The 27303-nt window shown below is 39.6% G+C and overlaps 1 protein-coding gene across 1 annotated transcript; it reads left to right on the top strand.

Moving 5' to 3' along the window:
• Nucleotides 1-22298: 22298 nt before the first annotated feature.
• Nucleotides 22299-27266, top strand: LOC122760065 (the record flags this gene model as incomplete). The annotated part of the gene is made up of 13 exons (XM_044015147.1): nucleotides 22299-22587; nucleotides 24248-24511; nucleotides 24650-24753; nucleotides 24838-25107; nucleotides 25252-25345; nucleotides 25509-25576; nucleotides 25818-26042; nucleotides 26152-26193; nucleotides 26310-26429; nucleotides 26543-26599; nucleotides 26689-26730; nucleotides 26934-26975; nucleotides 27204-27266. Coding segments are annotated over exons 2-13 (1260 nt in total), but the record flags the coding sequence as incomplete, so codon positions are not given.
• Nucleotides 27267-27303: the final 37 nt, after the last annotated feature.

The raw sequence follows: 27303 nt of genomic DNA, 5'->3' as shown, positions 1-27303 counted from the left end.
AGGTGTGTCCGTAAACGGGTTCAGGGACGTTCCTTTGACTCACATTTCAAGTTTTGTGAAGATTGGAAAATGTTAGACTTGACTTCCTGTTTCGGGAGTTCTACTTCCTGTAGGGAGGGTATCCTTTACAGCACATATGTCAGAATCAAGGCCCGTGAATGAGTTATGTCTGGCTAGCGGGATGATTTTTAATTACTATTAAAACCGGCTTGCACTATTATGTGCCCTCAGCACCATAATACTACAAATCCCAAGATGCACTGCGAGTGCGATCCCGTGTCATCATTCATGAACAGCAGCACAGTCACAGTGGAGGACTAAACATTGCTGTCATTTTTCATCTCCCTCTCCCCCAAATAGACAAATAGAAAAGTAGACGGTGAAAACAGGGTTTTCAAGACAGGTGGGAGGCAGAATAATGTTCACCGAAGTAAAAGGAAAGCCTGTGTGTCTTGTGTGTGGAGACAGTGTGTCGTTATGAAAGAATATAACTTAAGAAGGCACTATGAAACATGCAACTGTTTTGCACTTTTCAAGTTTGCACTAACTTCTAATTTTATTATAAAAGACAGACATTGGTGAGGATCAGAGCAGCACACTGATTTGTTTTGTAACATGCTGTTTCATTTTTGCATTTATCTTGCCATTGAGCTTTGAAGGAAAATAACATTTTGCTGTTTACCTGTTAAAAAGAAGAAGAAGGAAAAACGTTTTCAATTTGTTACTGAAAGAGCCTTGAGAAAATATTGCAACTGATTTAATTTAATTTAATTTAATTTAATTTAATTTAATTTAATTTTATTTTATTTTATTTTATTTTATTTTATTTTATTTTATTTAATTTAATTTAATTTAATGATTGAGTGCAATATAGGCTGTGGTATTGGTATTGGTTCAATATGTGCAGTAATTGCAAGTTTTAATAAATATTTAACCCTCCACCTGTACCATTTTTTTTATTTTGGCCCCCCGTGTATTTGACTTTGGCATTACTGCTTTACAGAAATGTTCCGGACGGGTCTGAGGTCTCATGTATCAAGTTTCAAGTGGATACAACAATCCCAATTAGAGCAGCATGAGAAACTGTAAATGTTAGATTTGATAGATTTGTAGGCAAATGCCTCCATCATGTGGCGAGCAATGGTTACTGCATGAACAAACCACTCAGTTGAGGGAATCCTTTGCATTTTTGCCAGGCAACACCGTTGAACGATTTGTTATCATATTCAGCAAGCATCATCTACCATGTGTTTTACATGTTTTCATTCATTTTGAGTATGATACAATGAAATTTGTTAAAGTTATAAGGGAAATTGTGAAATTGTATTTTCTGTTACCACCAGAAGGCGCTGTTTTCAAAATGTACAGTTTTTGCATGAGCATCTTCAGCAATATCCCATCATCGATCGTCACGAGTTTGGTTAAGATCTGCCCTTCCATCGCAAAGTTATAAGAGTTTGTTGTTGTAGCGAAATACCAGACGTCATATTGTCTGCCGTCAACAGGGGGCACTGTTTTTGAAAGTGAATATTTTCATATAGGCATCTTCAGGGATTGAATATCATCAATCCTAGCAAGTTTGGTTCAGATTGGAATAGTATTAGCAAAGTGGTAGCAGTTTGTTTTTTGTCGCAAATATCTGACTTTGCAGTGTTGTCATTGCAACACTGTTGAACAATTTGTTATCATATTAGGCACGCATCATCTAACATGTGTTTTGAATGTTTTCCCAAATTTTGAGTTTGATACAAGGAAATTTGTTAAAGTTATAAGGGAAATTGTGAACTTGTACTTTCTGTTACCACCAGGTGGCGCTGTTTCCAAAATTTACAGTTTTTGCATAGGCATCTTCAGCAAAAGCCAATCATTGATCATCACAAGTTTGGTTAAGATCTGACCTTCAATCGCAAAGTTATAAGAGTTTGTTGTGTGTTGCGAAATACCAGACTTCCTAGTGTTTGCCACCACCAGGAGGCGATGTTTTCAAAATTTACAGTTTTTGCATAGACATCTTTAGCAAGGGCCCATCATCGATTGTCACTTGTTTGGTTAATATCTGACCTTCCATGGCAAAGTTATGAGAGATTGTTGTGTGTTGCGAGGAATCGTGATTTTTGCCAACTTTGCCGCCCTTCTTCTTGTTCGCCGTGATACTTAATGAAAAGATTTTGATACCTTTGGATCCTCAACTTGTCCCCAGTGACCTCACAAAGTTTCAAGGTGATCCCATGAAAGCTCTATGACAAGTGCGTTCACATACCATTGGTGCGAAATGGCCAAAATCTTCAAAAATTGTACTTTCAATCCAAGATGGCGGCTTTCCCGTTCGTTTTAGAGCATAGGCTGCTTTGAATTTTTTGACCGTCATGACCTAAGGAATGCGTGAGTACCAAGTTTCGTAGATGTACATTAAACGTGCTCATCAGGAGGACAAGTTTTACGGGTTGTAAGAGTTTCGCCTTTTGTTGTGAAAAATATGAATGAACGCCAACTTTGGCGCCCCCTATCTCAAAAACCATGCGACATTTTGAAAAACTTTTAATAACTTTAGATCTTCAACTTGTCCACAGTGACGTCACCCAGTTTGAAGGTGATCCCATTAAAGCTCTATGACAAGTGCGTTCACATACCATTGGTGCGAAATGGCCAAAATCTGCAAAAAATTTACTTTCAATCCAAGATGGCGGCTTTCCTGTTCGTTTTAGAGCTTTGGCTACACTGACTTTTTTGACCGTCTGGACCTAAGGAATGCGTGAGTACCAAGTTTCGTAGATGTACATTCAACGTGCTCCTCAGGAGGACAAGTTTTACGGGTTGTAAGAGTTTCGCCTTTTGTTGTGAAAAGTATGAATGAACGCCAACTTTGGCGCCCCCTATCTCGTACACCGAGTGACATTTTAAAAAGCTTTCAGTAACTTATGCTCGGCAACTTTTTCACAGTGACCTCACCAACTTTCAAGGTGATCGCATAAAAACTCTAGGAGAAGTTCATTCAAATATCAGGTGTCATAGTGTCTGTTGTCACCAGGAGGCGCTGTTTTTGAAAGTAAACATTTTCATATAGGTGTCTTCAGGGCCGGACTATCATCAATCCTAGCAAGTTTGGTTCAGATTGGACTCAGATTCGCAAAGTTGTAGCAGTTTGTTTTTTTGTCACAAATATCTGACTTTGCAGTGTTGCTATGGCAACACCGTTGAACCATTTGTTATCATAATAAGCACGCATCATCTTTCATGTGTTTTAAATGTTGTCACAAATTTTGAGTTTGATACGATTAAATATGTAAAAGTTATTACCGAAATTGTGTATTTGTTGTATTTTCTGTTACCACAAGGAGGCGCTGTGCTAAAAATGTACAGTTTTTCCACAGACTTCTTCAGCAATGGTCCATCATCAACCCTAGGTAATTTGGTTGGGAAGTGACCTTCTATCGCAAAGTTATAAGAGTTTTGTTGCCTGTGGCGAAAAATAAAAATTTTCACCAACTTTGCCGGCCCCTTTCTCGTACACCATGATACTTATTAAAAAGTTTTTAGCGACTTTAGATCCTCAACTTGTCCAAAGTGACCTCACCAAGTTTGAACGTGATCCCATGTAAGCTCTAGGACAAGTTCATTCAAATACCGATGGTGCGATATGGCCAAAATCGGCAAAAAATGAATTTTCAATCCAAGATGGCGGCTTTCCTGTTCGTTTTAGAGCATAGGCTACGCTGACTTTTTTGACCATCCCGACCTAAAGAACGCGTGTACCAAGTTTCGTGCATGTACATTAAACGTGCTCCTCAGGCCCACAAGTTTTAGGGGGTGGAGCAGTTATTTGCCCCGCCCACTTTCATTTTTTAACGCACATTCCCCGAAACAGTAATAAACGTAAATTTACACCAGGTCTGATGCGCTTGCAAAAATTGGTGAGTTTTGGGGCATGTTCAGGTTCTCTAAAACGCGATTTACTTTGGTGAAGAGGAAGAAGAAGAAGAAGAAGAAGAAGAATAATCTTTACAGTTTCAATAGGGTTCTTGCAACCAAGTTGCTCGAACCCTAATAAGAATAAGAAGAAGAATAATCTTAGCGATTACAATAGGGTTCTTGCGCAACCAAGTTGCTCGAACCCTAATAATAAGAATAATCTTCACAGTTTCAATAGGGTTCTTGCAACCAAGTTGCTCGAACCCTAATAATCTTCGCAGTTTCAATAGGGTTCTTGCAACCAAGTTGCTCGAACCCTAACTAGTACCGCAAGCGGTAATCAACGGGTTCGAGCTTGACGGCTCGCGGGTCTCCCTGCGCCCACCTCGCCGTGCGAGACGTCTAGCTCATCTTCCGTTCATTCACCGCTTGCGGCAGTAGTAATTTTCAGCTTAGACTATTTTCAGCGTCCATGTGCTAAGTTAGATGGCACTTCCTGTTTAAAATGGCCGACTTCCTGTTTGGTGAAAGGTGTGTCCGTAAACGTGTTCAGGGACGTTCCTTTGACTCACATATCAAGTTTTGTGAAGATTGGAAAATGTTAGACTTGACTTCCTGTTTCGGGAGTTCTACTTCCTGTAGGGAGGTTATCCTTTACAGCACATATGTCAGAATCAAGGCCCGTGAATGAGTTATGTCTGGCTAGCGGGATGATTTTTAATTACTATTAAAACCGGCTTGCACTATTATGTGCCCTCAGCACCATAATACTACAAATCCCAAGATGCACTGCGAGTGCGATCCAGTGTCATCATTCATGAACAGCATCACAGTCACAGTGGAGGACTAAACATTGCTGTCATTTTTCATCTCCCTCTCCCCCAAATAGACAAATAGAAAAGTAGACGGTGAAAACAGGGGTTTCAAGACAGGTGGGAGGCAGAATAATGTTCACCGAAGTAAAAGGAAAGCCTGTGTGTCTTGTGTGTGGAGACAGTGTGTCGTTATGAAAGAATATAACTTAAGAAGGCACTATGAAACATGCAACTGTTTTGCACTTTTCAAGTTTGCACTAACTTCTAATTTTATTATAAAAGACAGACATTGGTGAGGATCAGAGCAGCACACTGATTTGTTTCGTAACATGCTGTTTCATTTTTGCATTTATCTTGCCATTGAGCTTTGAAGGAAAATAACATTTTGCTGTTTACCTGTTAAAAAGAAGAAGAAGGAAAAACGTTTTCAATTTGTTACTGAAAGAGCCTTGAGAAAATATTGCAACTGATTTAATTTAAATTAATTTAATTTAATTTAATTTAATTTAATTTAATTTAATTTTATTTTATTTAATTTTATTTTATTTTATTTAATTTAATTTAATGATTGAGTGCAATATAGGCTGTGGTATTGGTATTGGTATTGGTTCAATATGTGCAGTAATTGCAAGTTTTAATAAATATTTAACCCTCCACCTGTACCATTTTTTTTATTTTGGCCCCCGTGTATTTGACTTTGGCATTACTGCTTTACAGACATGTTCCTGACGGGTCTGAGGTCTCACGTATGAAGTTTCAAGTGGATACAACAATCCCAATTAGAGCAGCATGAGAAACTGTAAATGTTAGATTTGATAGATTTGTAGGCAAATGCCTCCATCATGTGGTGAACAATGGTTACTGCATGAACAAACCACTCAGTTGAGGGAATCATTTGCATTTTTGCCAGGCAACACCGTTGAACGATTTGTTATCATATTCAGCAAGCATCATCTACCATGTGTTTTACATGTTTTCATTCATTTTGAGTATGATACAATGAAATTTGTTAAAGTTATAAGGGAAATTGTGAAATTGTATTTTCTGTTACCACCAGAAGGCGCTGTTTTCAAAATGTACAGTTTTTGCATAAGCATCTTCAGCAAGATCCCATCATCGGTCGTCACGAGTTTGGTTAAGATCTGACCTTCCATCGCAAAGTTATAAGAGTTTGTTGTTGTAGCCAAATACCAGACGTCATATTGTCTGCCGTCAACAGGGGGCACTGTTTTTGAAAATGAATATTTTCATATAGGCATCTTCAGGGATTGACTATCATCAATCCTAGCAAGTTTGGTTCAGATTGGAATAGCATTCGCAAAGTGGTAGCAGTTTGTTTTTTGTCGCAAATATCTGACTTTGCAGTGTTGTCATGGCAACACTGTTGAACAATTTGTTATCATATTAGGCACGCATCATCTACCATGTGTTTTGAATGTTTTCTCAAATTTTGAGTTTGATACAAGGAAATTTGTTAAAGTTATAAGGGAAATTGTGAACTTGTACTTTCTGTTACCACCAGGTGGCGCTGTTTCCAAAATTTACAGTTTTTGCATAGGCATCTTCATCAAAAGCCCATCATTGATCATCACAAGTTTGGTTAAGATCTGACCTTCAATCGCAAAGTTATAAGAGTTTGTTGTGTGTTGCGAAATACCAGACTTCCTAGTGTTTGCCACCACCAGGAGGCGATGTTTTCAAAATTTACAGTTTTTGCATAGACATCTTTAGAAAGGGCCCATCATCGATTGTCACTTGTTTGGTTAATATCTGACCTTCCATGGCAAAGTTATAAGAGATTGTTGTGTGTTGCGAGGAATCGTGATTTTCGCCAACTTTCCTGCCCTTCTTCTTGTTCGCCGTGATACTTAATGAAAAGATTTTGATACCTTTGGATCCTCACCTTGTTCACAGTGACCTCACAAAGTTTCAAGGTGATCCCATGAAAGCTCTATGACAAGTGCGTTCACATACCATTGGTGCGAAATGGCCAAAATCTGCAAAAAATGTACTTTCAATCCAAGCTGGCGGCTTTCCCGTTCGTTTTAGAGCATAGGCTGCTTTGAATTTTTTGACCGTCCTGACCTAAGGAACGCGTGAGTACCAAGTTTAGTGCATGTACATAAAACGTGCTCCTCAGGAGGACAAGTTTTACGGGTTGTAAGAGTTTCGCCTTTTGTTGTGAAAAATATGAATGAACGCCAACTTTGGCGCCCCCTATCTCAAAACCATGTGACATTTTAAAAAACTTTTAATAACTTTAGATCCTCAACTTATTCACAGTGACCTCACCCAGTTTGAAGGTGATCCCTTTAAAGCTCTATGACAAGTGCGTTCACATACCATTGGTGCGAAATGGCCAAAATCTGCAAAAAATGTACTTTCAATCCAAAATGGCAACTTTCCTGTTCATTTTAGAGCTTCGGCTACGCTGACTTTTTTGACCGTCTGGACCTAACGAACGCGTGAGTACCAAGTTTAGTGCATGTACATTCAACGTGCTCCTCAGGAGGACAAGTTTTAAGGGTTGTAAGAGTTTTGCCTTTTGTTGTGAAAAATATGAATGAACACCAACTTTGGCGCCCCCTATCTCGTACACCGAGCGACATTTTAAAAAGCTTTCAGGAACTTATGATTGGCAACTTGTTCACAGTGACCTCACCAATTTTCAAGGTGATCGCACAAAAACTCTAGGACAAGTTCATTCAAATATCAGGTGTCATAGTGTCTGCTGTCACAAGGGGGCGCTGGTTTTGAAAGTGAATATTTTCATATAGGTGTCTTCAGGGCCGGACTATCATCAATCCTAGCAAGTTTGGTTCAGATTGGACTCAGATTCGCAAAGTTGTAGCAGGTTGTTTTTTTGTCACAAATATCTGACTTTGCAGTGTTGCTATGGCAACACCGTTGAACCATTTGTTATCATAATAAGCACGCATCATCTTTCATGTGTTTTAAATGTTGTCACAAATTTTGAGTTTGATACGATTAACTATGTAAAAGTTATTACCGAAATTGTGTATTTGTTGTATTTTCTGTTACCACAAGGAGTCGCTGTGCTAAAAATTTACAGTTTTTCCACAGACTTCTTCAGCAATGGTCCATCATCAACCCTAGGTAATTTGGTTGGGAAGTGACCTTCTATCGCAAAGTTATAAGAGTTTTGTTGCCTGTGGTGAAAAATAAAAATTTTCACCAACTTTGCCGGCCCCTTTCTCGTACGCCATGATACTTATTAAAAAGTTTTTAGCAACTTTAGATCCTCAACTTGTCCAAAGTGACCTCACCAAGTTTGAACGTGATCCCATGTAAGCTCTAGGACAAGTTCGTTCAAATACCGATGGTGCGAAATGGCCAAAATCGGCAAAAAATGAACTTTCAATCCAAGATGGCGGCTTTCCTGTTCGTTTTAGAGCTTAGGCTTGCCTAGGTTTTTTGACCGTCCCGACCCAAGGAACGCGTGTACCAAGTTTCGTGCATGTACATTAAACATGCTCCTCAGGACGACAAGTTTTAGGGGCTGGAGCAGTTATTTGCCCCGCCCACTTTCATTTTTTAACGCACATTCCCGGAAACACTAATAAACGTAAATTTTCACCAGGTCTGATGTGCTTGCAAAAATTGGTGAGTTTTGGGGCATGTTCAGGGCCTCAAAAAGGCGATTCATTTAGAGGAAAAATAATAATAACTAGTACCGCAAGCGGTAATCAACGGGTTCGAGCTTGACGGCTCGCGGGTCTCCCTGCGGCCACCTCGCCGTGCGAGTCGTCTAGCTCATCTTCCGTTCATTCACCGCTTCCGGCAGTAGTAATTTTCAGCTTGGACTATTTTCAGCGTCCATGTGCTAAGTTCGATGGCACTTCCTGTTTAAAATGGCCGACTTCCTCTTTGGTGAAAGGTGTGTCCGTAAACGTGTTCAGGGACGTTCCTTTGACTCACATATCAAGTTTTGTGAAGATTGGAAAATGTTAGACTTGACTTCCTGTTTCGGGAGTTCTACTTCCTGTAGGGAGGTTATCCTTTACAGCACATATGTCAGAATCAAGGCCCGGGAATGAGTTATGTCTGGCTAGCGGGATGATTTTTAATTACTATTAAAACCGGCTTGCACTATTATGTGCCCTCAGCACCATAATACTACAAATCCCAAGATGCACTGCGAGTGCGATCCCGTGTCATCCTTCATGAACAGCATCACAGTCACAGAGGACTAAACATTGCTGTCATTTTTCATCTCCCTCTCCCCCAAATAGACAAATAGAAAAGTAGACGGTGAAAACAGGGTTTTCAAGACAGGTGGGAGGCAGAATAATGTTCACCGAAGTAAAAGGAAAGCCTGTGTGTCTTGTGTGTGGAGACAGTGTGTTGTTTTGAAAGAATATAACTCAAGAAGGCACTATGAAACATGCAACTGTTTTGCACTTTTCAAGTTTGCACTAACTTCTAATTTTATTATAAAAGATAGACATTGGTGAGGATCAGAGCAGCACACTGATTTGTTTTGTAACATGCTGTTTCATTTTTGCATTTATCTTGCCATTGAGCTTTGAAGGAAAATAACATTTTGCTGTTCACCTGTTAAAAAGAAGAAGGAAAAACGTTTTCAATTTGTTACTGAAAGAGCCTTGAGAAAATATTGCAACTGATTTTATTTATATTTTGCTTAATTTAATTTAATTTAATTTAATTTAATTTAATTTAATTTAATTTAATTTAATTTAATTTAATTTAATTTAATGATTGAGTGCAATATAGGCTGTGGTATTGGTATTGGTATTGGTTCAATATGTGCAGTAATTGCAAGTTTTAATAAATATTTAACCCTCCACCTGTACCATTTTTTTTATTTTGGCCCCCTGTGTATTTGACTTTGGCATTACTGCTTTACAGACATGTTCCGGACGGGTCTGAGGACCACGTATCAAGTTTCAAGTGGATACAACAATCCCAATTAGAGCAGCATGAGAAACTGTAAATGTTAGATTTGATAGATTTGTAGGCAAATGCCTCCATCATGTGGTGAACAATGGTTACTGCATGAACAAACCACTCAGTAGAGTGGATCCTGTGCAGTGTTCTTATGTCAACACCGTTGAACGATTTGTTATCATATTCAGCAAGCATCATCTACCATGTGTTTTACATGTTTTCATTCATTTTGAGTATGATACAATAAAATTTGTTAAAGTTATAAGGGAAATTGTGAACTTGTATTTTCTGTTACCACCAGAAGGCGCTGTTTTCAAAATGTACAGTTTTTGCATAAGCATCTTCAGCAAGATCCCATCATCGGGCGTCACGAGTTTGGTTAAGATCTGACCTTCCATCGCAAAGTTATAAGAGTTTGTTGTTGTAGCGAAATACCAGACGTCATATTGTCTGCCGGCAACAGGGGGCACTGTTTTTGAAAATGAATATTTTCATATAGGCATCTTCAGGGATTGACTATCATCAATCCTAGCAAGTTTGGTTCAGATTGGAATAGCATTCGCACAGTGGTAGCAGTTTGTTTTTTGTCGCAAATATCTGACTTTGCAGTGTTGTCATTGCAACACTGTTGAACAATTTGTTATCATATTAGGCACGCATCATCTACCATGTGTTTGGAATGTTTTCCCAAATTTTGAGTTTGATACAAGGAAATTTGTTAAAGTTATAAGGGAAATTGTGAACTTGTACTTTCTGTTACCACCAGGTGGCGCTGTTTCCAAAATTTACAATTTTTGCATAGGCATCTTCAGCAAAAGCCCATCATCGATCATCACAAGTTTGGTTAAGATCTGACCTTCAATCGCAAAGTTATAAGAGTTTGTTGTGTGTTGCGAAATACCAGACTTCCTAGTGTTTGCCACCACCAGGAGGCGATGTTTTCAAAATTTACAGTTTTTGCATAGACATCTTTAGCAAGGGCCCATCATCGATTGTCACTTGTTTGGTTACTATCTGACCTTCCATGGCAAAGTTATAAGAGATTGTTGTGTGTTGCGAGGAATCGTGATTTTCGCCAACTTTCCTGACCTTCTTCTTGTTCGCCGTGATACTTAATGAAAAGATTTTGATACCTTTGGATCCTCAACTTGTTCACAGTGACCTCACAAAGTTTCAAGGTGATCCCATGAAAGCTCTATGACAAGTGCGTTCACATACCATTGGTGCGAAATGGCCAAAATCTGCAATACATTTACTTTCAATCCAAGATGGCAACTTTCCCGTTCGTTTTAGAGCATAGGCTGCTTTGAATTTTTTGACCGTCCTGACCTAAGGAACGCGTGAGTACCAAGTTTAGTGCATGTACATTAAACGTGCTCCTCAGGAGGACAAGTTTTACGGGTTGTAAGAGTTTCGCCTTTTGTTGTGAAAAATATGAATGAACGCCAACTTTGGCGCCCCCTATCTCAAAAACCATGTGACATTTTAAAAAACTTTTAATAACTTTAGATCCTCAACTTATTCACAGTGACCTCAACCAGTTTGAAGGTGATCGAATTAAAGCTCTATGACAAGTGCGTTCACATACCATTGGTGCGAAATGGCCAAAATCTGCGAAAAATGTACTTTCAATCCAAAATGGCGGCTTTCCTGTTCGTTTTAGAGGTTCGGCTACGCTGACTTTTTTGACCGTCTGGACCTAACGAACGCGTGAGTACCAAGTTTCGTGCATGTACATTCAACGTGCTCCTCAGGAGGACAAGTTTTACGGGTTGTAAGAGTTTTGCCTTTTGTTGTGAAAAATATGAATGCACACCAACTTTGGCGCCCCCTATCTCGTACACCGAGCGACATTTTAAAAAGCTTTCAGTAACTTATGCTCGGCAACTTGTTCACAGTGACCTCACTAATTTTCAAGGTGATCGCACAAAAACTCTAGGACAAGTTCATTCAAATATCAGGTGACATAGTGGCTGCTGTCACAAGGGGGCGCTGTTTTTGAAAGTGAATATTTTCAAATAGGTGTCTTCAGGGCCAGACTATCATCAATCCTAGCAAGTTTGGTTCAGATTGGACTCAGTTTCGCAAAGTTGTAGCAGTTTGTTTTTTTGTCACAAATATCTGACTTTGCAGTGTTTCTATGGCAACACCGTTGCGCCATTTGTTATCATAATAAGCACGCATCATCTTTCATGTGTTTTAAATGTTGTCACAAATTTTGAGTTTGATACGATTAAATATGTAAAAGTTATTACCGAAATTGTGTATTTGTTGTATTTTCTGTTACTACAAGGAGGCGCTGTGCTAAAAATGTACAGTTTTTCCACAGACTTCTTCAGCAATGGTCCATCATCAACCCTAGGTAATTTGGTTGGGAAGTGACCTTCTATCGCAAAGTTATAAGAGTTTTTTTGCCTGTGGCGAAAAATAAAAATTTTCACCAACTTTGCCGGCCCCTTTCTCGTACACCATGATACTTATTAAAAAGTTTTTAGCAACTTTAGATCCTCAACTTGTCCAAAGTGACCTCACCAAGTTTGAACGTGATCCCATGTAAGCTCTAGGACAAGTTCGTTCAAATACCGATGGTGCGATATGGCCAAAATCGGCAAAAAATGAATTTTCAATCCAAGATGGCGGCTTTCCTGTTCGTTTTAGAGCTTCGGCTACGCTGACTTTTTGACCAGCCCGACCTAAGGAACGCGTGTACCAAGTTTCGTGCATGTACATTAAACATGCTCTTCAGGCCCACAATATTTAGGGGGTGGAGCAGTTATTTGTCCCGCCCACTTTCATTTTTTAACGCCCATTCCCCGAAACACTAACAAACGTAAATTTACACCAGGTCTGATGCGCTTGCAAAAATTGGTGAGTTTTGGGGCATGTTCAGGGCCTCAAAAATGCGATTCATTTGGTAGGCGGAAGAAGAAGAAGAAGAACTAGTACCGCAAGCGGTAATCAACGGGTTCGAGCTTGACGGCTCGCGGGTCTCCCTGCGCCCACCTCGCCGTGCGAGACGTCTAGCTCATCTTCCGTTCATTCACCGCTTGCGGCAGTAGTAATTTTCAGCTTAGACTATTTTCAGCGTCCATGTGCTAAGTTAGATGGCACTTCCTGTTTAAAATGGCCGACTTCCTGTTTGGTGAAAGGTGTGTCCGTAAACGTGTTCAGGGACGTTCCTCACATATCAAGTTTTGTGAAGATTGGAAAATGTTAGACTTGACTTCCTGTTTCGGGAGTTCTACTTCCTGTAGGGAGGTTATCCTTTACAGCACATATGTCAGAATCAAGGCCCGTGAATGAGTTATGTCTGGCCCACGGGATGATTTTTAATTACTATTAAAACCGGCTTGCACTATTATGTGCCCTCAGCACCATAATACTACACATCCCAAGATGCACTGTGAGTGCGATCCCGTGTCATCCTTCATGAACAGCATCACAGTCACAGTGGAAAACTAAACATTGCTGTCATTTTTCATCTCCCTCTCCCCAAATAGACAAATAGAAAAGTAGACGGTGAAAACAGGGTTTTCAAGACAGGTGGGAGGCAGAATAATGTTCACCGAAGTAAAAGGAAAGCCTGTGTGTCTTGTGTGTGGAGACAGTGTGTCGTTATGAAAGAATATAACTTAAGAAGGCACTATGAAACATGCAACTGTTTTGCACTTTTCAAGTTTGCACTAACTTCTAATTTTATTATAAAAGACAGACATTGGTGAGGATCAGAGCAGCACACTGATTTGTTTTGTAACATGCTGTTTCATTTTTGCATTTATCTTGCCATTGAGCTTTGAAGGAAAATAACATTTTGCTGTTTACCTGTTAAAAAGAAGACGGAAAAACGTTTTCAATTTGTTACTGAAAGAGCCTTGAGAAAATATTGCAACTGATTTTATTTATATTTTGCTTAATTTAATTTAATTTAATTTAATTTAATTTAATTTAATTTAATTTAATTTAATTTAATTTAATTTAATGATTGAGTGCAATATAGGCTGTGGTATTGGTATTGGTTCAATATGTGCAGTAATTGCAAGTTTTAATAAATATTTAATCCTCCACCTGTACCATTTTTTTTATTTTGGCCCCCCGTGTATTTGACTTTGGCATTACTGCTTTACAGACATGTTCCGGACGGGTCTGAGGTCTCACGTATGAAGTTTCAAGTGGATACAACAATCCCAATTAGAGCAGCATGAGAAACTGTAAATGTTAGATTTGATAGATTTGTAGGCAAATGCCTCCATCATGTGGCGAACAATGGTTACTGCATGAACAAACCACTCAGTTGAGGGAATCCTTTGCATTTTTGCCAGGCAACACCATTTAACGATTTGTTATCATATTCAGCAAGCATCATCTACCATGTGTTTTACATGTTTTCATTCATTTTGAGTATGATACAATGAAATTTGTTAAAGTTATAAGGGAAATTGTGAAATTGTATTTTCTGTTACCACCAGAAGGCGCTGTTTTCAAAATGTACAGTTTTTGCATAAGCATCTTCAGCAAGATCCCATCATCGATCGTCACAAGTTTGGTTAAGATCTGACCTTCCATCGCAAAGTTATAAGAGTTTGTTGTTGTAGCGAAATACCAGACGTCATATTGTCTGCCGTCAACAGGGGGCACTGTTTTTGAAAGTGAATATTTTCATATAGGCATCTTCAGGAATTAAATATCATCAATCCTAGCAAGTTTGATTCAGATTGGAATAGTATTCGCAAAGTGGTAGCTGTTTGTTTTTTGTCGCAAATATCTGACTTTGCAGTTTTGTCATGGCAACACTGTTGAACAATTTGTTATCATATTAGGCACGCATCATCTACCATGTGTTTTGAATGTTTTCCCAAATTTTGAGTTTGATACAAGGAAATTTGTTAAAGTTATAAGGGAAATTGTGAACTTGTACTTTCTGTTACCACCAGGTGGCGCTGTTTCCAAAATTTACAGTTTTTGCATAGGCATCTTCAGCAAAAGCCCATCATTGATCATCACAAGTTTGGTTAAGATCTGACCTTCAATCGCAAAGTTATAAGAGTTTGTTGTGTGTTGCGAAATACCAGACTTCCTAGTGTTTGCCACCACCAGGAGGCGATGTTTTCAAAATTTACAGTTTTTGCATAGACATCTTTAGCAAGGGCCCATCATCGATTGTCACTTGTTTGGTTAATATCTGACCTTCCATGGCAAAGTTATAAGAGATTGTTGTGTGTTGCGAGGAATCGTGATTTTCGCCAACTTTCCTGACCTTCTTCTTGTTCGCCGTGATACTTAATGAAAAGATTTTGATACCTTTGGATCCTCAACTTGTTCACAGTGACCTCACAAAGTTTCAAGGTGATCCCATGAAAGCTCTATGACAAGTGCGTTCACATACCATTGGTGCGAAATGGCCAAAATCTGCAAAAAATGTACTTTCAATCCAAAATGGCGGCTTTCCTGTTCGTTTTAGAGGTTCGGCTACGCTGACTTTTTTGACCGTCTGGACCTAACGAACGCGTGAGTACCAAGTTTCGTGCATGTACATTCAACGTGCTCCTCAGGAGGACAAGTTTTACGGGTTGTAAGAGTTTTGCCTTTTGTTGTGAAAAATATGAATGAACACCAACTTTGGCGCCCCCTATCTCGTACACCGAGCGACATTTTAAAAAGCTTTCAGTAACTTATGCTCGGCAACTTGTTCACAGTGACCTCACTAATTTTCAAGGTGATCGCACAAAAACTCTAGGACAAGTTCATTCAAATATCAGGTGTCATAGTGGCTGCTGTCACAAGGGGGCGCTGTTTTTGTAAGTGAATATTTTCATATAGGTGTCTTCGGGGCAGGACTATCATCAATCCTAGCAAGTTTGGTTCAGATTAGACTCAGTTTAGCAAAGTTGTAGCAGTTTGTTTTTTTGTCACAAATATCTGACTTTGCAGTGTTGCTATGGCAACACCGTTGAACCATTTGTTATCATAATAAGCACGCATCATCTTTCATGTGTTTTAAATGTTGTCACAAATTTTGAGTTTGATACGATTAAATATGTAAAAGTTATTACCGAAATTGTGTATTTGTTGTATTTTCTGTTACCACAAGGAGGCGCTGTGCTAAAAATGTACAGTTTTTCCACAGACTTCTTCAGCAATGGTCCATCATCAACCCTAGGTAATTTGGTTGGGAAGTGACCTTCTATCGCAAAGTTATAAGAGTTTTGTTGCCTGTGGCGAAAAATAAAAATTTTCACCAACTTTGCCGGCCCCTTTCTCGTACGCCATGATACTTATTAAAAAGTTTTTAGCAACTTTAGATCCTCAACTTGTCCAAAGTGACCTCACCAAGTTTGAACGTGATCCCATGTAAGCTCTAGGACAAGTTCGTTCAAATACCGATGGTGCGATATGGCCAAAATCGGCAAAAAATGAATTTTCAATCCAAGATGGCGGCTTTCCTGTTCGTTTTAGAGCATAGGCTACGCTGACTTTTTTGACCATCCCGACCTAAAGAACGCGTGTACCAAGTTTCGTGCATGTACATTAAACGTGCTCCTCAGGCCCACAAGTTTTAGGGGGTGGAGCAGTTATTTGCCCCGCCCACTTTCATTTTTTAACGCACATTCCCCGAAACAGTAATAAACGTAAATTTACACCAGGTCTGATGCGCTTGCAAAAATTGGTGAGTTTTGGGGCATGTTCAGGTTCTCTAAAACGCGATTTACTTTGGTGAAGAGGAAGAAGAAGAAGAAGAAGAATAATCTTTACAGTTTCAATAGGGTTCTTGCAACCAAGTTGCTCGAACCCTAATAAGAATAATCTTCACAGTTTCAATAGGGTTCTTGCAACCAAGTTGCTCGAACCCTAACTAGTACCGCAAGCGGTAATTGACGGGTTCGAGCTTGACGGCTCGCGAGTCCCCGTGCGTCCACGTCGCAGCGCGAGTCCTCTTCCTCATCTTCCGTTCATTCACCGCTTGTGGTACTGGTTATTTTCAGCTGCATCCCCGCGCAATGTCAGGCGTGTCCTTTTAAAATGGCCGTCTTCCTGTTGGGTGAAAGGCGTGTCCGTAAACGTGTTTAGGGAAGGTACCTTGACTTACATAACAAGTTTCATGTGGATCGGAGAATGTCAGACTTTACTTCCTGTTTCGGGAGTTGTACTTCCTGTAAGGAGGTCATCCTTTACAGACATGTTCAGGGCGGGTCTGAGGTCTGAGGTCTAACAGTGTGATTTCGTCTATAAGTTGTTATTTTTGTGAAAAACAACTGATGGTATCAGAATTGAAGCTGAATTTTAGAAATAACTAGTTATTTTTGTGATAGAACATCTGATGGTATAAGAATTTAGGGTGCATTTTCTCTTTTTTCCCTCTGTTACTTTTTCTCTCTTCCCATTTTCCCTGTTTTTTTTTTTCCTTGGCCCCTCTTGCAGTACCTTTTGCCCCATCTTTCCCTTTCAGAGCAGCATGAGAAACTGTAAATGTTAGATTTGATAGATTTGTAGGCAAATGCCTCCATCATGTGGCGAACAAAGGTTACTGCACTGACAAACCACTCAGTAGAGTGGGTCCTGTGCAGTGTTCTTATGTCAACACCGTTGAAAGATTTGTTATCATATTCAGCAAGCATCATATACCATGTGTTTTACATGTTTTCATTCATTTTGAGTATGATACAATGACATTTGTTAAAGTTATAAGGGAAATTGTGAAATTGTATTTTCTGTTACCACCAGAAGGCACTGTTTTTAAAATGTACAGTTTTTGCATAAGCATCTTCAGCAAGATCCCATCATCGATCGTCACTAGTTTGGTTAAGATCTAACCTTTCATCGCAAAGTTATAAGAGTTTGTTGTTGTAGCGAAATACCAGACGTCATATTGTCTGCCGTCAACAGGGGGCGATGTTTTCTAAATGTACAGTTTTTGCATAGACATCTTTAGCAAGGGCCCATCATCGATTGTCACTTGTTTAGTTAATATCTGACCTTCCATGGCAAAGTTATAAGAGATTGTTTTGTGTTACGAGGAATCGTGATTTTCGCCAACTTTGCCGCCCTTCTTCTTGTTAGCCGTGATACTTAATGAAAAGATTTTGATACCTTTGGATCCTCAACTTGTCCACAGTGACCTCACAAAGTTTGAAGGTGATCCCATTAAAGCTCTTTGACAAGTGCGTTCACATACCATTGGTGCGAAATGGCCAAAATCTGCTAAAAATGTACTTTCAATCCAAGATGGCGGCTTTCCTGTTCGTTTCAGAGCTTAGGCTGCTTTGAATTTTTTGACCGTCCCGACCTAAGGAACGCGTGAGTACCAAGTTTAGTGCATGTACATTAAACGTGCTCCTCAGGAGGACAAGTTTTACGGGTTGTAAGAGTTTTGCCTTTTGTTGTGAGAAATATGAATGAACGCCAACTTTGGCGCCCCCTATCTCGAAAACCATGGGACATTTTGAAAAACTTTTAATAACTTTAGATCCTCAACTTGTCCACAGTGACCTCACAAAGTTTAAAGGTGATCGCACAAAAGCTCTATGACAAGTTAGTTCACATACCATTGGTGCGAAATGGCCAAAATCTCCCAAAAATTTACTTTCAATCCAAGATGGCGGCTTTCCTGTTCGCTTTAGAGCTTCGGCTACGCTGACTTTTTTGACCGTCTGGACCTAAGGAACGCGTGAGTACCAAGTTTCATGCATGTACATTCAACGTGATCCTCAGGAGGACAAGTTTTACGGGTTGTAAGAGTTTTGCCTTTTGTTGTGAGAAATATGAATGAACGCCAACTTTGGCGCCCCCTATCTCGAAAACCATGCGACATTTTGAAAAACTTTTAATAACTTTAGATCCTCAACTTGTCCACAGTGACCTCACAAAGTTTAAAGGTGATCGCACAAAAGCTGTAGGACTAGTTCATTCAAATACCAGGCGTCATAGTGTCTGCTGTCACCAGGGGGCGCTGTTTTTGAAAGTGAATATTTTCATATAGGCGTCTTCAGGTCTGGACTATCATCAATCCAAGCAAGTTTGGTTCAGATCGGACTCGGATTCGTAAAGTTGTAGCAGTTTGTTTTTTGTCACAAATATCTGACTTTGCAGTGTTGCTGTGGCAACACCGTTGAACGATTTGTTATCATATTAAGCACGCATCATCGAACATGTGTTTTAAATGTTTTCCCAATTTTTGAGTTTGATACGATTAACTCTGTAAAAGTTATAACCGAAATTGTTTTTTTTTGTATATTTTGTTACCACAAGGAGGCACTGTGCTCAAAATTTACGTTTTTTTCACAGACTTCTTCAGCAATGGTCCATCATCAACCCTAGGTAATTTGGTTGGGATGTGACCTTCTATCGCAAAGTTATAAGAGTTTTGTTGCCTGTGGCGAAACATTAAAATGTTCACCAACTTTGCCGCCCCTTACTCTTACGCCATAATACCTATTGAAAAGATTTTGATACCTTTGGATCCTCAACTTGTCCAAAGTGACCTCACCAAGTTTGAAGGTGATCCCATGAAAGTTCTAGGACAAATCTGTTCAAATATCATTGGTGCGAAATGGCCAAAATCAGCAAAGCATTTACTTTCAATCCAAGATGGCGGCTTTCCTGTTCGTTTTAGAGCATAGGCTACGCTGACTTTTTTGACCGGCCCGACCTAAGGAAGGCGTGTACCAAGTTTCGTGCATGAACATTAAACGTGCTCCTCAGGACCACAAGTTTTAGGGGTTGGAGCAGTTTTTTGGCCCGTCCACTTTCACCAGGGGGCGCTGATTTTGACTTGAAATATTTTCACATAGGTTTGTTCAGGGCCAGACTATCAACAATCCTAGCAAGTTTGGCTCAGATTGGACCAGGATTGGCAAAGTTGTGACAGTTTTTTTTTTTTGTATTTTCTACCACCACCAGGAGGCGCTGTTTTCAAAATTTATTGTTTTCGGCAATATAGTCGCCTTCAGCAACTACCCATTATCAATCATAGGAAATTTGGTTGGGATTGGATCTTCCATCACAAAGTTATAAGAGTTTCGCTTTTTGTTGTGAAAAATAGGAATTTACACCCACTTTGGCGCCCCCTATCTCGTACACCATGAGACATTTTAAAAAACTTTTGATAACTTAAGTTCCTCAACTGGTTCACAGTGACCTGACCAAGTTTAAAGGTGATCGCACAAGAACTCTAGGATTAATTCATTCAAATACCAGAGGTCATATTGTCTCCGTCACCAGGGGGTGCTGTTTTTGAAAGTGAATATTTTCATATAGGTGTCTTCAGGGCCGGACTATCATCAATCATGGCAAGTTTGGTTCAGATTGGACAAGGATTCGCAAAGTGGTAGCAGTTTGTTTTTTTGTCGCAAAAATCCGACTTTGCATCATTACCATGGCAACATCATGTAACGATACGCCATCATATTGAGCACGCATAGTCTACCATGTGTTTAGAATCTTTTAACCAATTTTGAGTTTGATACAATCATTTCTGTAAAAGTTATTCCCGAAATTGTAAAAGTAACTTTTTTTTTTAGATTTTCTGCCACCACCAGGAGGCGATGTTTACAAACTTAACAGTTTTTGCATAGGCATCTTCAGCAAGGGCCCATCATCGATCGCCACAAGTTTGGTTACGATCGGACCTTCCATCACAAAGTTATAAGAGTTTCGTTGCGTGTAGCGAGAAATTACAAATTTTCGCCAACTTTGCCGGCCCTTTTCTCGTACGCCATGCGACATTTCAACTAACCATAAGCATCGTTAGATCCCCAACTTGTCCACAGTGACCTCACCAAGTTTGAACGTGATCCCATGTAAGCTCTAGGACAAGTTCGTTCAAATACCGATGGTGCGAAATGGCCAAAATCGCCTCTGTTTTGGAGTGCAATCCAAGATGGCGGCCTTCCTGTAGGATTCACAGGGAAGTTGTCATCGACTTTTTTGACCGTCCCCACCTCATGAACATGTGTGCCAAGTTTCGTTCATGTACGTTAAACCCGAGAGCAGATGACCTAATAGAAGTTTTTTGCGTCAGTTTTTAGCCCCGCCCTCTTCCATTTTTTGACGCACATTCCTTGAAACACTGATATACGTAATTTTACACCAGGTCTGATGGGGTAGCAAAATTTGGTGAGTTTTGGGGCATGGGAAAGGCCTCAAAAACGCGATTCATTTGGAGGAATAATAATAATAAGAACTAGTACCGCAAGCGGTAATCAACGGGTTCGAGCTTGACGGCTCGCGGGTTTCCCTGCGCCAACGTCGCCGTGCGAGTCCTCTAGCTCATCTTCCGTACATTCATTGCTTGCAATAATAGTTATTTTCAGCTTGGACTATTTTCAGCGTCCATGTGCTAAGTTAGAGGGCACTTCCTGTTTAGTGAAAGGTGTGTCCGTCAACATGTTCAGGGACGGTCCTTTGACTCACATATCAAGTTTTGTGAAGATTGGACAATGTTAGACTTGACTTCCTGTTTTGGGAGTTCTACTTCCTGTAGGTAGGTTATCCTTTACAGCACATATGTCAGAGTCAAGGCCCGTGAATGAGTTATCTCTGGCCCATGGGATGATATTTAATTACTGCTAAAACCGGCTTGCACTATTATGTGCCCTCAGCACCATAATACTACAAATCCCAAGATGCACTGCGAGTGCATTGGCGCGTACCGAGTGCCCGCAAGCGAGCGCGATCCCGTGTCATCCTTCATGAACTGCATCACAGTTACAGTGGAGGACTAAACATCGCCGTCAATTTTCATCTTTTCTCCCCCAAATAGGCAAATAGAAAGGTAGACGCTAAAAACATGGGGTTTCAAGACAGGTGGGAGGCAGAATAATGTAGTGTGTCATTGTTGGTGTGGTGGTTCAGTCTGGTGCTGAATGAGCTGATTGAGGATGATGTGTTCAGAGAGTTTCTGAATCATTAGCATCACAGTCTATGCTTTATATACAAAGCTGTGTCTTTCACACATTATTCAAGCACGTCAGCTTTGCCATTGTTCCCTTTACCTGTGAGCCGCCCTGCACATCAGTTTGGTTTGTTATTCATATGTACAGCAGATGGTCACATGCTCCTGTTACAGCTAGTAATGCAGTTTTCTGACTGAACACAAGTTTCAATGTGCGTAACATTGTTTTAAAACAACAATACTGAGCTAGTTAATAATAATGTAGCCATAATGTTTTGAAACGCACAGTGGACTATTGAATACAGTGTCCAGCATGATAAAACCTTAACTTTTTGTGGGCCAATCAGAATCAGAATACTTTATTTTCCTTGGGTGAAATTTTTTTGTCGTCTAAATGCTCCATGCAAAGAAAAGTAGTTATACAGCAGTGGTAACAAGGCATAAGATAAGGATATAAATAAACATGTAAATAGGCAATAAGATGGAATGAAATAAAATATTAAATAAAATAATACAATAATCAAGTAGACAATCTGGAAATGGAAACAATATACAAATATTAAGCAACGAAGTTTGAATGAGTATAGTTTGTTTTGTTTTATAGATAACCATAGGAGTCTGATCATCAAGTAGTTGCTGGTTTTGTTTTGGCAGGTCACGAATGAAAACCATGCTAAAGTAAAGGAATTGGAAAATTATTTTCTTATTTTCACATTTGGAGAAAAAAAAGTCATGACAATAAATGCTACAGACTGGAAATGACTTACACTTGTGTTCAATTCTTGGTGCATTTTAAACCACGCCCCTTTCCTCCTAACTTGTCTGTGATTGGTCTATTACCACGCCTGTCAGGTAAAACTCAGCTCTGTTAGGACTGTGCCCTTCAGTTGTGTAGTTTCTGCACAGCACGTGGTTCTACTTGGCCTTGGCTTTCAGTGGACTGCACTTGAGCGAATTTCATCTTTTTCAAAGTCTCTTCAACGGTTGAAAGGTCTTTCTTCTTTGTGTGTACTGGACTTCATCAGCAGAACCAGCGGATAATTCTAGGTAAGTGCTGTTGGCATATCAGTTCACATAGCTCTTTGTTTACATGGCCAGAGAGAACGATGCCAATGAATAGATTAATTTAAAAGAATGTTACCACTGTTTTTGCTTACCTTGTCTTTGTTTGCATCTAGCATGGCTCTAGAAATGGTTAACATGTTAGATGCAGTTTGTCTTTATACGTGGTTAAAAGCAGATGGGAGTAATTTAAATAAGTCTCATGATTTGTTTCACAAATACAGTTTGTGGGATGTGTGTTTTTTTCGGTTTTTATGTTTGAACAATATTTTTGTGGTGTGCGCATGGATGTATTTTAAGCTCTGCATAGAGCATAGCCCTTGGGCAGGGGCAGTGCTGTTACCCATCATGCCCAAGTTTCATTTGAGTCCACCACAGTCACACACCAAAAGAACTAGTTATTCCATTCCACAGCTGTAGACTTTTCTATAGCCCACAAGCGAGGATCTCGTGTGTGACAATCTGTTTGTAAGGCGTAGCATTACGTCTGAAACTTATTTTGACAATTGGTAGTCATGTAATGATGATGTCACATGCGTTTTTTTCCGGGTTAGTTGTCCTGGAAACATGAAGCTCTGCCAGTGCTGTGTTGTTGGGTCAGGGTGAAAACAACGACCAGAAATCAAAACAACATATTACTGTATACCACCAGGATGTGTGAAAACACTCATTCTGGCTGTAACTGTTGTTTAGTCCTAAATTTATACTAAGTTTATTAAAAATAGTATATTATGGCTGTAAATGAGTAAGTACAGTTGGTCCAGTAAACCAGCAGATTCATGATCATATTATTAGGAATAATAAGAACGTGTACAAGGTGAAACAGTGTGTGACTGTGGTTGTTTGATTGTTTGTGTGAGAATTTCGCAAAACTGTATTGACTGTGTTTGGGGGTGTGTCAGATAAGTGTTGGGAATTGCTTTAAAAGTAGACAAAGCTCGTCTATTTTAAATGGTGTGTGTAGAGATAGGTTCTGCTTGTTGAGCTGAATGAGGATGATGTGTTCAGGGAGTTACCAAATTATTAGCATCACAGTCAATGCTTCATAGACAAAGCTGTGTCATTCACACATTATTAAAGCACATCAGCTTTGTCATTGTTCCCTTTTCCTTTGACCAATTATGCTTAAGGCCCTTAACAGTTTAGCAATGGACCTGCACATTAGGCGGGTTTGTTATTCATATTGCTCCCCTTACAGCTTATAAAACGAGCATCTGATTGAATACAGGTTTGGATATGTGTAACATTTGCATTTTAAAACAACAATACTGAGTTACCTAGCTAATGATAATCAAGTCACATAACGTTTTGAAACACACAGTGGCTTATTACAGCATGAGATAAATATTTTGGAATCCCTGGAAACACTCACTCTGGGTACTGCACCTAGGCAGTAGCCAATTAAATTTTACTGTTATTTAGTCCTATATTTATTGTAAGCTTTATAACCATAAATTATTATTAAAGTACAGTTGATATAGTAATCCAACACAGTTATGATCATATTATGAGGAACAATAACAACATGCTGGAAGTGTAACATTCTGTAACTGTGTGTTTGAGTGCTTGTATGGGAATCTCACAAAAGGGAGTGTTGTTGTAATTGTGCTTTTTACAATCGTATGTTTTTGGGTTTTTTTTACAGTGGATTGAATTTCCAGGCACGTCACAAAGTTACAGAGGAACAGGAATTGGTTTAAATTATTGTGTTCATTTAATACAACTGTTTTCTGGTGTATATTTTACTGTTTCTGTGTGAGTTTTTGTATTTGTAAGATGCCTCGCCTGAAGAAACACAACCGTTCCATCGCGGCTAAGAAGAGCATGGAGGAACGCCTGGCAGCAGTGGTGGCATCTGCGCCTTTGGTCCCCACCACTTGCTTCCCACCACCAACACGTGGTCCCTCACGTATGTGTTCACCTGTTTTCCATGAAGTGTTATTTTTAAATTCTTTGGAGAGTGCATGTGGTCATTTTCAGTGTCTTTAATGTATTTTGTATTTGGGCGATGTGTTCTTCTATTTTAATGATTTGTCTTTTTAACTAGGTCGTGGTACTGGTCTTCGCCACCGTGTGAGCACCTGGCCAGTTTCCCCCCTGACTGGCAGGAGTCACAAGATGATCATCCCAGCCGAGTCACCTGACAAGAAGGTATTGATTTTGAATTTACAAACATAATTATTTGTGTGAGGCATAGTTATTAATGTTCTTAATAAATCTTTTCTTTTGTTATAGTTTGTTCTTTTTGTCGGTGATTCCCACCTGCGTGCCATTGTTGATGGCCATGTGAAGATTTCGCACAAGCTGCTTTCTTTTGGTCTCATGTCAACGCCAGGGGCTGACGCCAAGGACCTGAGGACTGAGATGGTGAGTGCAGTCCTGCCCAGGACCCCTGACCTTGTTTGTGTTCTTGCACCCAGCAACAACTTGACTAGGGGGACATTGGATCAGGCTGCAGTGGACTTTAAGGAGCTTCTCACCAGTGCCTTGTCTCGGTGGCCGAAGGCAAGATTATTTTAATATGTTTACGTCTTTCCAATGATAATGAATGTGGCTTTATAGGCTGTTGTAGATAATTTCTTTTTATTTCAATGCATGTTTGTGATTATTATATTGCTTGTTTTTAAATAATGTTATGTGTTGCTATAGCTGTTTGTCCTGGACTTCCCTCCACGCCGGACTGTGGATCAGGACCTGCAGGAACTTTTTCGCCAAGAATTTCACCGTGTGGCTGCACGCAAGGGTATGGCCTCGAAAATATTTAGTTCAGTCTAATTGAAGTTGCATGTGTCATTGGCTTCTATGGCAAATGGAGAAAGATCATTTCTGTCACATTCAGCATGTTTTAAATTAATATGATGCAAATGTTTGGGTTTTTTTTAAATCATGTGTCTTTGTTTGTTTAGGTGTGAGGTACTACTCTATCGCAGAGTGTTTTCCTCTCAGCCAGCGTGACCTGTGGAGTTGGGATGGGGTAAGTGGAAATGATTTGTTTATTGTCCTTTCTTACGTTGACAAATATACTACAGGTTTTTTTTTAGACTTTGTTAAAGCACTGTATAAATGAAATGTGTTATTATTATTATTATTATTATTATTGTTATTATCATTATTAAGAAGTTGATCTGACAAAGTTTGTTTAGCAGGTTAGCAACAGTATTGACATTAATTTGAGTTTTAATTTTTAATTTGAGTTTGATCGCATAATTTTGCAGGTTCACCTGAGCGATGGATCTGGGATGAGGACACTGGTGACATTGCTATGCGACAAATCCAGTCAGGAGCTAGAGATGGCTGTTGCACAGGAGGAGTTGCGTAGCATGTTGCCAGCTGTTCCTGCTCCTCGTCCGGCTCCGAGGTTGGTTGTGGTTGGAGAGGCTCGCTCTTCACGTCCGTTGCACAACCCATTGGATTGGAAGGTGGTTGAACCACGCAGGACGGTAAATGAGTTGCACACTTTGTGTTTTAGGAGAAACAGAACCATTTCCAAGCAATTCACTGCACAAATGGTCAAAATGTACATGTATAATATGATATTTTTCATTACAGGGGAGCAGCTTGCCCCCTAAGGGAGTGAAGGTTCAGCTCAGGGTATGTTTTGTTTTTTAATTCACCTTTTGATATTTATGTTTGTTGATTGATGTATCTATCTGTATGTTTTCTCAATAGAAGATGTTACTAAATGTTTTTCTTTTTTGTCTCACAAGGATTGTTTCATCCCTCTCACTCCTGTTTGGTTCAGCCCACCAATGTTGGAGATGATGGACAGTGTCCGCCCGGGCAATCTTGATCGGAAGGAGCCCAGTACTTCTGCCAAGGGACCAATGGTAATGTGCATGCTTGTTTATTAGCCAATGATTCCATTTTGAAAAATGAACTGTCAAGACTGCTTATTATCCAAAGTTGTTGCTTTGTAATCATTTAGTTTTTCTTCATTTAGGTGGTCAAGCGTCCTAGGAGCCCTTTTGCGGCAAAGAAGAGCTGTGGGAAACAGAAGGTTTGAGAAGTTGTATTTGTTTTCTAGTGTTTGGCATTAAATTGTGTAAGAACATGGAATTAATTTGTTTGTTGTTGTTTTTTTCTAAGGTGAAGGTGGAGGAGTGGCCTGAACTTCCCAAGGCTGTGTCAGTAAGTGGACATTCTGTGAAAGTTATATAATTTCATGAATGGATTATGCAACACCTAGTTATTTTGAATGTCATTTTTAAGTTGGAAGAGCTGTGGGAACCAGACGGTTGAGCGTGTTACATTTTACTTCTGGTGTTGGGCAGTAATTTGTGGAAGAGCATGCAGTTAATGTGTTTGTTGTGTTCTTTTTGTTTTTGTCTAAGGTGGAGGTGGGGGATTGGCCTGGAGTGCCCAAGGCTGTGGAGGTAAGGGCAGATTGTGTGAAATGTATATAAATGTATTTTGCTCTTAAATAAGTTAAAACAAATTTCACTGTTTGTATTAGTTGATGGTCAAGATTGAGTTGCATATGCAAATGTTGAATTTCCAATATTTGATTCCCTGAAAAGTATCACAAGTCCAGGCTGTTATAAATGTACAAGTACAGCTGTGTTACAATGTATAACAAGACTGATTTGTTTTTTTTTCATCAGGACGTCCCCGTGGAGCGTCCCCGCAGACGCATTGTCTTCAAGAAGAGGCGTACTTCTCAGCAGGTTTGTCATTATTTAGATTATGATCTTATAATAATTT

The sequence above is a fragment of the Solea senegalensis genome, unplaced genomic scaffold, assembly GCF_019176455.1.
Source record: "Solea senegalensis isolate Sse05_10M unplaced genomic scaffold, IFAPA_SoseM_1 scf7180000012929, whole genome shotgun sequence".
NCBI lineage: Eukaryota > Metazoa > Chordata > Actinopteri > Pleuronectiformes > Soleidae > Solea > Solea senegalensis.
Note: the sequence above shows the minus strand (reverse complement) of the source record. Positions and strands in the feature narration are given on the sequence as shown.